The 11,683-nt window shown below is 48.1% G+C and overlaps 1 protein-coding gene across 1 annotated transcript in view; it reads left to right on the top strand.

Annotated features, from left to right (window-relative positions):
• The window catches only part of LOC146587139 (CMP-N-acetylneuraminate-beta-galactosamide-alpha-2,3-sialyltransferase 4-like), a 49,712-nt gene that overhangs the window by 27,721 nt on the left and 10,308 nt on the right, over positions 1 to 11,683 (top strand). Inside the window, exon 2 of the mRNA XM_085320070.1 lies at positions 5,730 to 5,800. Within this exon, the coding sequence (XP_085176196.1) occupies positions 5,730 to 5,800 (71 nt within the window). The remainder of the gene's footprint in view (positions 1 to 5,729; positions 5,801 to 11,683) is intronic.

Genomic DNA, 11,683 nt, shown 5'->3' with positions numbered 1-11,683 from the left:
CAAAATGTTTCCAGATTGTACCTATTTTTAAACTCTTTATTGGGTCAGATCTGGACAGCTTGGAGACTTCAGTTCTTTCCTCCTTCTACCCCTGTACACATAACTTATAGCTGCAAAGGGAAGAAATGAGCAGCAAATTTCCTCTGCCAGAACCAATCAATCTGGCACCTGTCATCAGCATCACAGCAGCTATAAAATATTTAATTTCTTAATGATGAATTGGCAGATTGTTTAAAAAAGACAACAAGGAAACAAAGAAAAGGAAACAGACACTCACAATCTGCAGTCACACGCTTTGCCAGGCTGAGCCTTTAGAGCCAATAGAAGAAATGTGTTTTTCCATCCAAGCTACCTGACAATGCTGTCTATTAATAAAACCTTGCTTGTTGTTTTTGGGTTGTTCCAGTTCAGACAGTCATTGCACCYTTGATTTGCCATCCCTGGGCCCCTCCAGAGATTTCTGATGAGAGTCAACCTTTGGAGGAGTCTCTCTTCTGAAAATAGAGAAACTTCTCAGTGGCACAGATCTTTCCTCTCTCAGGTGATGATATACCAATATAAATAAGGAAATAAGAATGACCAGACTGGGTCAGAGCAAAAGTCCATCTAGCCAAGTATCCTGTCTCTGGCAGTGCCTAGTGGTGGATGCTTTAGGAAATGCATATGAATAGGTCAGTCATGCAGCGCTACTTCTCCAGCAGCCTCCAGCAATCTGCAGTGCAGGGAGATCTTTGTGGTTGCCAGGTCCTAATGGAATTTTCTTCCAAGAACTTGCTTAGTCACTTTTTAAACTCCTGCAAACTTTGAGCATCCAAAAAATCTTGCCGCAAATAGTCCCAGGGTTCTACTATGCACTGTGTGAAGCTGTACATCTTATTTTGTTTTCAGCATATCACCTGCTAATTTAACTTGATGTCCACAGTTCTTGCATTAAAAAGACAGTGAAAAATCATTCTCTCTTTACTTTCCATCACTTGGACATGTTTGGCTCACAAAATAGGGAGCAGCACAGAGATACGTGGGTTAATGGAGATGAGAATCTGTAAGTCTGCAGTGGATAGTCTCATTTCACAGGGATATGTCCGCTTGGAGTGTGCCCAAGCTAATATTGTCTGCCTCTAGTACCTCCAGTTGCAAGCTTAGTGGGCAGCCTGAGACCTTATCCGTATTACAATCTATTGGCAAATCTCATGTGGCAATCACATTAAGGGGAAGGGGACAAGTGTCTGTAGCCTAAAAAGCAAGGAGGAGCATTGCAAAGGGAATGTTTTGCAGGCAGAACAATTCTGTGCTGAAGTTGCATGAATTACCTAAAGGACTTAAACATCTCTCTGTCCCTATGTCAATTCATACCTATTCCACTTGCATCTTAATAGAACTAAATTTATAGGCAAGCAAATTGTCTAGACAAAGAGTTCCTTTTACTGTAGCCTGTTCTGGTGGGCTTTACTGCAAATTCAAAGATTTTTGTGTCTTTGTTTGTTAAAACATTAAGCTGTATTTCTGGAACCCTTTAATGAAGAGAGGGTTATATAGTTTTGCTAAAGCAAATGCAAACTTTTAACCTTCATAGTTGCAGGGAAAAACATGAAAAAGGGAGTTCTGAAGTCCCAGAAAAAACCCTCCAAAACCCTAGAGAGATTAAAAGAGAATATTTATTATTTATTGCTGTTTATTATTTTTAAGTCAATCTCATCATTTGAAGTAGTGATGTTCTGCAGTGGTTTGACCAAACCTACAYGATTCATCTGGGTTGGGGGAGCTTGCTGGAAGATTTGGCAGGCGCAAGTGGGTGGCTGGCAGCTYGCATGCAGAGCCTTCGTGCTTCCTCCTCTGCGTCTCCACGTGGTGGTGGGGAACAAGGGCTCTGACAGATGTCTGTGGGGGGATCTATCATCGGTTGTGCTGAGCCTGATTGTGGTTACCCTGATTTCAGTATGGGATAGCAAAGCCTGGTAGTTAGCAAGTGGAAAATAACACCTTAGCTAAAACAGCTTGATTCACAGGGAGATGTCTGGCAGAGCCCTTGAGCTTTGTCTGCTCTGATGATTTGTTCCGGCCCTAATGCAGATATCCTATTTAAATAGGCTCACAAAGGCTCTTGGTTGGCATGGTAGGGCTTAACTTTCTCTGAAGAGGGGCCAGGGCAATCAGCAGCAGTGCCCATCACCACTGGGAGCTGGTAGGTGATTGCAACCTGTGGCTTCAGACCTCACCCCCTGCTCAGATGTGGCTGTTATGGGGCAAACTGTGGTTTCTTCCCACTCCTGTGCAACATCTCCAAGACACAAMAGGATGTTCCTGCATGCACTAGAGCATAGCATGCTCCTAGGGGCTGGTTGTTTTGGCACAGGGATAAGTTGAAATCAAAGGCCTGTACTCTCATGTCAGACAGCTCGTTTTCCTCTTAACTCTAGATCTCTGTCTTCTACCGATGGTGTTTAAAGAGAAGTTGCTACATTGATCCTGTCTAATATCTCTTTGAAAGTGTTGAATGGAAAACATCCTGCTTATCTCTAATCAAAGCTGTGTTCTTCTCTGCCATTAGGTCAAAACACTGCAAACAGACTTGGCCCTTCTGGCAGTGCTGGACGCTGAGCAGGCACAGGGCTGCCTGCCACTTTTTCRGGAATAGGGAGCACTTGGAGACCAGCCTGTTCCCACCGTGCAACCAGGCAGCAGGTTTTTTGGGGTATGTAAAGGGAATGCAGAAAGGCAGCAATCCAGCAGTTCCTAGCTAGGTGGTAGCTGACTGCAGCATAGTGAGTCTAAAGAGGGATCTCTTTCCAATCTATTAAAATAGACTACAACACTAGCAAAAATTGGGAAGTGTGACTCAAAGCGGGGGATGGAAGAGGGACAGGGCTGATTGGTAGCTAGACACCCACAGCAAGAGAGCATCTAAGCAAAAATACTTGCATCCTACTGTTGTCAACGAGATTTCAAATTAAACATATGCTTAAGCACAGAAAGGACTAAAAGAATAGATGGTTATAGAAAGTTTTTGGCTTTCAGTTGTAGGAAGAGTATGTTACRGGAGGTGTCCTTGGGAGGAACATTGCCCTCTTTACCAGAGCACCTTTTCTATAAAACTTTAGCAAAGAGCATGAGGTTAAATAGACCCTGTTTTCTTGTCTTCCTTGTCACCCAAAGTCAGAGCAGAGGGCTGGTCTGCGGGGGTTCCTCCTCACTTGAATCCTTGCCAGGCCTGCCTAGCTGGAAACCTTCCTCCAGATGGAGCAGACTAGAAAAGGTAACGAACAGCAGAAGAGGAAGAAATGAAAATGTATGAATGCCCCTAATTTTGATTAAGGTTTTGCTGCTGTGTAGAACACTATAAAATGAATGTAAAATATTGTGATTCCACTCTAATAACTTTTTACATCCATTTGCACTGGCATAAATTTCCTCTGAGTAGAAATTTTTGTCAGAATCAGTTTTAGGCAGAGTCTTCATTTTATTATGTGTTTGAAAAGAACCTATTTGCTCCCAAATATCTTTTTTTTTTTTTGATTAAAAAGTCATAACTGAGCATGGCCTGTCAAAGTCATGTAGCTCAGTGAGTGTAGTCCAGCTGGAGRATTTTACTGTTAGAGGGAAGAAGGAATATGGGGCAGTGGGATGGGGGTATTTCCAAAACTAATCATTCCAGTCTATTCCCTCCCCAGTCCTTCCCTGTGGGTCGCTACTGTCACCTCCAGGAGCTTCATGGTGACGCCCGGTGTCATTCGAAAGCCACCGGCCCGAGAGCCACGTGAGCGGGAAACTGCRGGCTGCTGATTTCAAAGGAAACGAGAGTCTCTAGCCGTGAGGAGCGTGGAGAAGACACTTGATAAAAATAAGACGGACTGCGTGTAAAAAGAACCGACGTTTTACGTAAGGGTGCGTAACCGCCGGCGGCGGTGGTGGCAGGGGGACGGTGCCTGCTCCTCGTGAGYGTCCCGGGGAGCCGGGAAAGGAGAGCCGCCGCGTGACGGAAAGGGACCACACAAYGGGGAAGGAGCGAAGTGAACTTCTCCGGGGTCTCCTGGGCCACAGGGCAGCCCGCAGCTGCAGACCTCCCCCCCCACCCTGGAGCAACCGCGGCAAGTTTCATTCCYGGGGGGATGAGGCGCTTCTTTCCCTCACCATCCCGCTGCACAGCGGTGGCCAGACCTGGCCTGGCTGGGCCTGGCACCGCGGCCGTGCTTCCCCCGCAGCAGGCGGCAGCCGTCCGGCAGACAGGGCGGGGAGCGGGGGGCTTCTGGCAGCAGTGGCGGAGGTGGGCGCTGAGGGGGGAACAGGCCGCAGCCTGCTGGGGCGCCCTGAGGCGAGGCGGGGCGACATGGCGGCCGGGGCGACATGGCGGCCGGGGCGCGGCGTGGGTCCTGCCACCTGCCTTCGCGGCCACTTGCTGCGACTCTCGGGGGCACCTCGCAGCAAAAGCTGCTGCGTGAGAGGCCCGTGGCCCTGGGGGTGCTGCCGGGGTGGATCCGGGGCCAAGTCTGCCCGCGGCTTCCTAACAGGGACGCGTGAAGGGGGCTGGGGCACGGCATGGGGGCTGCACGCTGGCCTCACCAGTGACGACTGCCCCCCACGTGGGCCCGGCTCCTCCGGCCATGGGGAGGCTGTAATTCGGGGGATGCAAATACCCCTGTGACTGACACCGTCCGGAGGAGAGCTGACCAGAGAGGGAGGGAGGTTTTGAAGCACACAAAAAAAGAAAAAAAGAAAAAAAAAGAAAAAAAGAAAAAGAAAAAAGGAGACCCCCCCACCCTCTTTAAAACCACAGTGTTAAGGCTTTTTTTTTCAGCCCTCCTGGTGGGCCTGAGACACGCACAATTGCAGACTCCCGTGTCCTGGGAGATGCCAGGACCTAGAGGGGTGATTTGCTGTGAGGGAAATGAAGGCAGAGAAAYGGAAAGAGGCTGGGCAATGCCGTAGCATGGAGGAACTGGGAGCGCAGATCAGGCCTTCGTGTTGCAGCTCCTGCACAGTGCGGTCAGGGCAGGCTTGTGTTTTAGCAGGGAGGCCATCTCCACAACTTCCAGCACAGTAAAGCCCTTAAACTCTAGCAGAATGAATAAAACAGGGGCTGGGCCTTTTGCCAGGTGTCCTGCAAGCAGTCAAGCTTCAGGTGTCCTTGGGCTCAGGGCTGTGATGAGGAGGAGCTGCAGCCCACCCCTGGATCCCCCACGGAAAAGCTATTTCAGGGAGTTGTTATTGCAGGTGCCAATCTAATGATTTCAGACCTCTGTGCAAGCCCCGGAGGGCTCTGCGGCTCTGTGCACCTCCGCACGGCMCACCAGCAGCACGTCCAGCAGCGTGCACCCTTCTGCTCCTGGATCTGACCTCTCATCCCACTGCACTTTCTGCCTCTCTAATGGTTTATTTTTCACCTGCACTGYGCAGACTGCAACAACTGAGGGCTTGTGAAGCCAGGAGTGCCCTGTGCTGCTGCAGCAGGCAGGGCAGAGGTGGAAAGGGTGTGTTTATCCTGAAGGTATGAGAGCCATTGCCTCTTCCTGGGCCTTGTGCACATGGATCCTGTGTGCTTGTGGATCTGAAGGAGGGTTTTACTTGGAGTCATGCCCTGGAGGCGACTAGGGGAACAGGTGGCATGCAGGTTAGCACAATGGTGAGGCAAGACCCCTGATTACAAAAGAGGACATGTGAAATCAGTCTGGCTCCACAGCGAACAAGTTGCAGCACCCTGTAGTGCCTTTTCCCATTGGGTGTCCCATTGCCAGACATCAGCAAGCAAAGGAAACACAGTGATGACTGCGTCCGTGAGCACCTTGCTGTCCCCACACTGTGCAAGGTACAGGAGACTGCTCCTTTCACAACCCTGCTGCTAGATGTCCYCATTTCCAGCTCCATACTCCCCTGAGGTGGCCGAGACCATGCCATGCGTGCCAGTTGCTGCTGCTGTTACTTATTGGGGCACTTTGCAGCTGTCACCGTAGGTGCTGTCAAGGCTTCACGATGCCGTTTGCTGGTGTTGTTAATGAGCACTCTCTCCCATGGACTTGCTTAACAACGTGGCACAGTGCCTGCTGACAGGAGCTGAGGACCTGCCACAGTTGGAGCAGGGCTTATTAAGCAGAGAGAAAGGCCTGCTGGGAAAAATCCATGAGGAGGAATTTTTCAGGCAAAATAGAGGGCAGYGTAGGGCAAAATCTCCATTTTCCACTCCGTGGCTCCTTTGGTGGGGGACTAGGCTGTTTGTGTCCCCCTGTTTGCTTGAGTGAGACGAGCTATTTCAGCAGCACCTCCCCAGCCGGCTTGTAGGTCCAGATGTATGTGGAAATAGGGCTTCTTCTCGTTGTAGCTGGCAAGACAAACCCTTTGTATGAAAGCGGATGAGAGGGATGGTGAACTAGCATCCAGCTGGCTTTGTGGTCAGAGGAGGATTACTTTCAAGAGCTAGCCCCTCTGAGATCTCACTAGCCTTTATGGCTCTGTGACACATGGGCCTGATTTCAGTCCTGTATGTTGAACAGTGTGAAGCCTGCTGAAATATTTTGTCTCTGGCTTTCATCCTCAGCTTCATACTGTAGGCACACTGGCTCTGTAGGCATGGTCACGCAGGGTCTCAGAAGCCTCTTTAGAAAGGAAGTGTCCTGCCTGTCTTGCACCTCCCCAGCCCCATGCAATCGTCTGTAGGTTTTATATACAGCCACTCAATGCAGTGCTGGCAGGAGGAGAGTAAAGCCCACGTCAATGTATGCCAGATGCAGGCCTGCCCAGATGATGCACATGTGTGGCAAGGCAGCTAGGGATGGCTGCAAGGCAAGGGCRTTCATTTCAGGTTGGATGCACATCCTGCTGGGGTGCTCTGTGTAAACTCCCCCATGAATGTGCCTGTGGGTCCTCCAGGTCCATGATTACACATTTTCCTTTAAAAAAGGTCTCCTTAAACCATGGCAAGCTGAAGTAATGCTGTGCTGGCCATGGCACATCCTGGCCTCACAGACTGAGTTACAATATAGCCACTGAGCTGACTTTCTGCAAAGTATGGCGCAGTCACATGTCTATTCTCTAGAGAGCATTATGGCATGAGACTCCCCTGTGACTGCATCTTGGTACATGCTTGCATGCAGATACAGCTGGTGCAGGACTTCCTGCCTTGGGCCACCTCCTGGGCGCACGCAGGAGGGTCAGTGCCAGGAGCTGGGACATGCAATGTCCAGAGTCACCCAGAAACACTGGGTTTGGCTTGCCAGTTCCCTGCTGCCTCCCTAGCCCCTGCAAGTTTTGCAGTCTGAAGTGTTTCTGCAGTGCATACTGAAAGCACACGATGGCACTGCAGGAGCACAAAACCAGCTAAGCATCCTCTGCAGCTCAATTGGATTTTTAACCCCTGCAAGGAGGTGAAGCTGCTGCAGGCACAGTAGATTTCCAGGGGCAAGGTGTGGAAAGAAGGTGGGTGAGTGGCTGTGACACTCAAGCAGTTTGCTGCTCCCATTGAAGGCACAGGCTGGAGTGTGACCTGTTGGCACTTACGGGAGCACCCGATCTCCTAGAGAAAGGAGAAAATGTGAGCACAGGTGGGGCTGCAACGTGAGCCTGTGCAAGTATTCAGGAACCGGCACCGCAGGAACTGGAGTCCKCTTGGAGACTTCCTGAGCTGGTTTCTTCCAAAATGCACGGTAAATGTTTTGCGCTGTGGTTCCTCACAGCTCTAGGTGGGGTTCACTGGTCTTGGCATGCCTCAGATTTGTCCCTGCACAGGCCCAGGCAGAGCTGCAAAGGGCCTGGGTGTGCTTAGCCAGGTGGCAATAAAGCTCCCAGGCTAGTTTCAGCAGCAGCATCTGTAGGCACCAAATACATCAACCTGGGGCCACTTAAGAAAGCTGCCTTCTTCCCTAGGCTTGCTCAGACCCTACTGCTGCCACTTTGTCTGGCTTTGCCTCCTAAGCTTCTGCAGGCAGAGAGACGGTCTTCAAATACACACCAGTAGGAAGGAAGCTCTAGTGCAGGTCTTGCATGGTAATATCCTGCTGGCAGCAACTGGGTTTTGGGAGAGAGCAAGTGAATCTGTTAGTTTGCTAGTTCTTGAAACTACTGATCCTCTGGCTGAAAACCAAGGAGAGCCATAGAGATGAACAGAAAGTCTGCAACATACAGGGCTTTTTTTTTTTTTTTTTTTTCTGGAATAATCCATGCAGGAGAGAGAGTCTTCTCAGAAATATTTGCTTATTAGAATCCTAGTATTTATCTAATCTTTGTAGAAAACTCCTACTGAACTAAAGAAGAATAAAACCAGCAAGTTCTGCCCAAAATATTGCCAGATCCTGTAGGAAATCTGGCAGAACGCAATCCCCTTGAATTATCTAGTAGGCACAAGGTAGAGGATCTATTTTTCCTCCCCCTGTCATCCACATAGGAAAAGGTTCTCTTCAGCAATTTTCCATAAGTAGCAAGAAAAATCTCCAGGAGAAAATGTACAAAATTAAGGTAGGAGGTAAAAAACAAACAAACAAACAAACAAACAAAAAAAAAACAACCAAACAAACAAAAAAACAAAAAAACCACCCCCCCACAAAAAACTCTTCCAGAAGAGCAGAACTGAAGAGTTTGGGTTTGTGCAGCTCTCATCCATCTCTCTGGATGGAGCACTCTTTGCTTGATATCTTCCTGTTTTAAATCCAGCTGATTGATTTTCTTTCTCTTTTTTCTTTCATGCGTGTTTATTTTAATAAAGATAGATTTTTTTTTTAAACCTAAAGCAAAATATTCTGCTGTCTCTACCTACCCTCCTAGCACTGAGTGCAGGTGGTTATTTCAGTGGTTATAATTTGATTTCTGCCTCTCCTACTGGGCTCATGTGAGAGAAACAGTATTTAGAGTTGATTTTCCKTTATTTTTTTGGTGGGGGAAGCAAGAGAAGGCAGAGGCTAGGAGTGGTGTGGGAAGAAAGAAGGAATCAGAGGCAATGCACTCTCATTTTCTAGGCCATTTTTATCCAAGTTTGCAGTCTCTGATGGACAAAAATCCCAGTATAGYTCAACTAATCAATTGCTCTCTGAAGAACAGAAAATGGCTCATGTCTTTAGGTATTTTTATTTTATTCTTGGCCTACTGCAGTGACTCATAGCAGCTGCTCTGCRCCAATGAATTCAGGTTTGTAGCCTATTCGTGAAGAAGAGAATTGCGATAATCTCCAGTTTGCAAGTGGGGAAACTGAGGYGTGGAAATAAATGCCTTCAGATCATGTGCAGAGCCAAGGCAGGCATATAGCTTAGCACTAGGGACTGATTTCCGAACCCAAGGTACAATCAGCACTCACAATCCAGACCACATTTGCAGCACTGCTCAGATCCCAATTAAATTATGACAAAAGTAGATATTCACTACTGCTTAGCAGTCAGCTTTTCTCCAGTGATAATACTAAGCAGCAGATTTTCAAAAGAGTTTAACTACTCCCCAGTTCTTGGAGCTTTTTAGGGAAAAGAGCCTGCTTTTAGGTTTAAAAAGGAATGGCTTTTTCTTTGCCAARAATCTAGTCCTTCATTTCTAGGCATGGAATTAAAAACATAATCATCACTTATTTCTAGCTTCTAAATGAGTAGTGTCCCTCGTATCCCTTTTGTTTTCAGTTTTGCTTGTTTCTGGGGATAGGGCTAGTGATGGTTTCTGTGTGTATCTGAAGATAATTGCTTTGCTAAATAATTTTTCCTCCTTTAAAATATATTTCAAGATTGTCTGCTGCATAGTTTATGTTTCCTGCTGTGGAGACAAATACTTTCATTAAGAGGGAAGGGGGGGGGGGGAAACTATCACACCGGAAAAGTTTCTGTGAAAAGAAACCTGAAAGACTTGGGAGAAGTAGAAAGGTTCAGAGGGAAGTCCTTTGGCAGGCAGGAGGCACACTGCCCAGATGAGCATGCATATGTGCATGTGCTGTTAYGATTGTTTTGCTAGATGCAAGGAATCAGGTGCTGGTGAAAACCCAGAAGCAGCTCAGTTGCATTTCTGTTGAGCAACCAGAAACCTTCCTGAACTGCTTGTCCTCCACCTTCTRTAGGTTTGTCTGCTCATGCTTGCATGCAGGACAGACTACAGTTTGCTGTTGGACTCTCTCCACTGTCTTCTACCAACAGCAATAGGGAAGAGGGCCAAATCAGGCATTGCCTGAGGAGGTTAGGAGCAGGTTCTGCAGATTGGCAGGTCCAGGTCAGGCCAGTGGAAAAAGCAATGCCTGCAGCATCTCTACTAGCAGCAACAAAGCCTGAAAAAGGGGCTCTCAGGAAGAAAGAACAACCACCAGTAGCTGCGGTGGCACACCTGGCTGTGCCTCAGCCCCACAAGCATATGCCCCTCTTCTCCTCACATCTTGCATCAGTCTTACCCAGGAGTCCCCATGCAGCTGCCAACACTGACAAGATTTTTCCTCCTGGCTAGCAAAGCAGAGAATAGGAGCAGGACACCCCCAAGCTGTTCTCAGAGACTGATCAGAATCACATCCCCCRGAAGAAACAGTGGAGGAAGAGAACAAGGTGCCTTTATCAACAGTCCTAGCACTCCTTGTACTAAATTGCCCTCCCCTAGCTTCTGTGTTCCTCGAGAAAAGCCCAGCAGAAATTTCCTGGTCAGAAGAAAAGCAAGAAAGTGCCTAGAAGTTGCATTTAAGGGCTAGCATTAACTCTAGAGACAAATGAAAGGGATGGRAAGTTAAAAGTACATGAATTGCTGCTCGGTCCTGAGGATTTACTCCCTAGGTCTGAYTGGAGGTTGACAATATTGTGCCTAATTTTGTCTGCAAAGCACAACAGAGCAGGAGAAAGAGACACCTCACTTTTAACTGAAAGCCCAGTGTGAGTCTGCAAGGTTTGCCTGCAAGGACAGAGAGTAAGAGAGCCCTTTTTCCCCCCCTTGCATTTCTATGCAAAGGAACCCAGCCTGCAGAGGACATGCRCACTCAGCCCACTCATGGCTCCACACCTGAAGTGGGCCTGTCAGAGCATACTTATACACCTATCTTAAGATCTTCCTGGAAAACAGCCCCCATTCCTTCCCCCAAAGCCAACACAGAAAAAMCCCTCTCCTTTCCCAAAGCACATCAGACTAATCAGGACCTCCCTTTTAATGCCAGCCCTAACGCACTACAGGTGTTGTCCTAAGCTGGGTGATCACCCAAGCTCTGTGAGATGGCTCAGGTGAGCAGCAAGCACCAGCTKGGGTTTCAGAGGGTAACCTTGCATCAGCTGCGTGGCAGTAAGCAAGAAGATCTGCTTGGAATTAATTAGCCTTGCAAAGGTAAAGTTTCAGGCCAGAGGATAGGGGGAAGGAGGAAGGGGGTGGACCARAAGCACCACAGAGCACTTTCCCCAGCTGAGCAGGGATTTGTATCCCCTRCTCATAGAGGATAATTAGATGATTGCCATCAGATGGGTAAGCTGAGCTCATACTTTCTGCACCATCCCTTCAAGAGAGGAGGATATTATTCCTGTTTTTTGCCATCCTGAGCCAGCAATTGTCTATGTGAGCTGTGGTGCTGYCCCTATATAATTAAGGCTGTCATTCAAACTCAGCTACCTAAACACTGCAAACTCCCTGGCTTGTGGGGATTTATCACAGTACTTTATTGCTTTGCAGGCAAACTAGTGCTTTGTGGACTCTCTTTTCTGTTGTCAGAGACACAAACTGTAAAGCCTTAGGAATGGAATGTCCCTGTGAAAGATGTCTCTGTTGCTTAGTG

Source organism: Rhea americana, unplaced genomic scaffold (genome assembly GCF_003343005.1).
Source record: "Rhea americana isolate MKP2758 unplaced genomic scaffold, rheAme1 scaffold_61, whole genome shotgun sequence".
NCBI lineage: Eukaryota > Metazoa > Chordata > Aves > Rheiformes > Rheidae > Rhea > Rhea americana.
The sequence above is the reverse complement of the archived record's forward strand: the minus strand, read 5'-3'. Positions and strand labels throughout refer to the sequence as shown.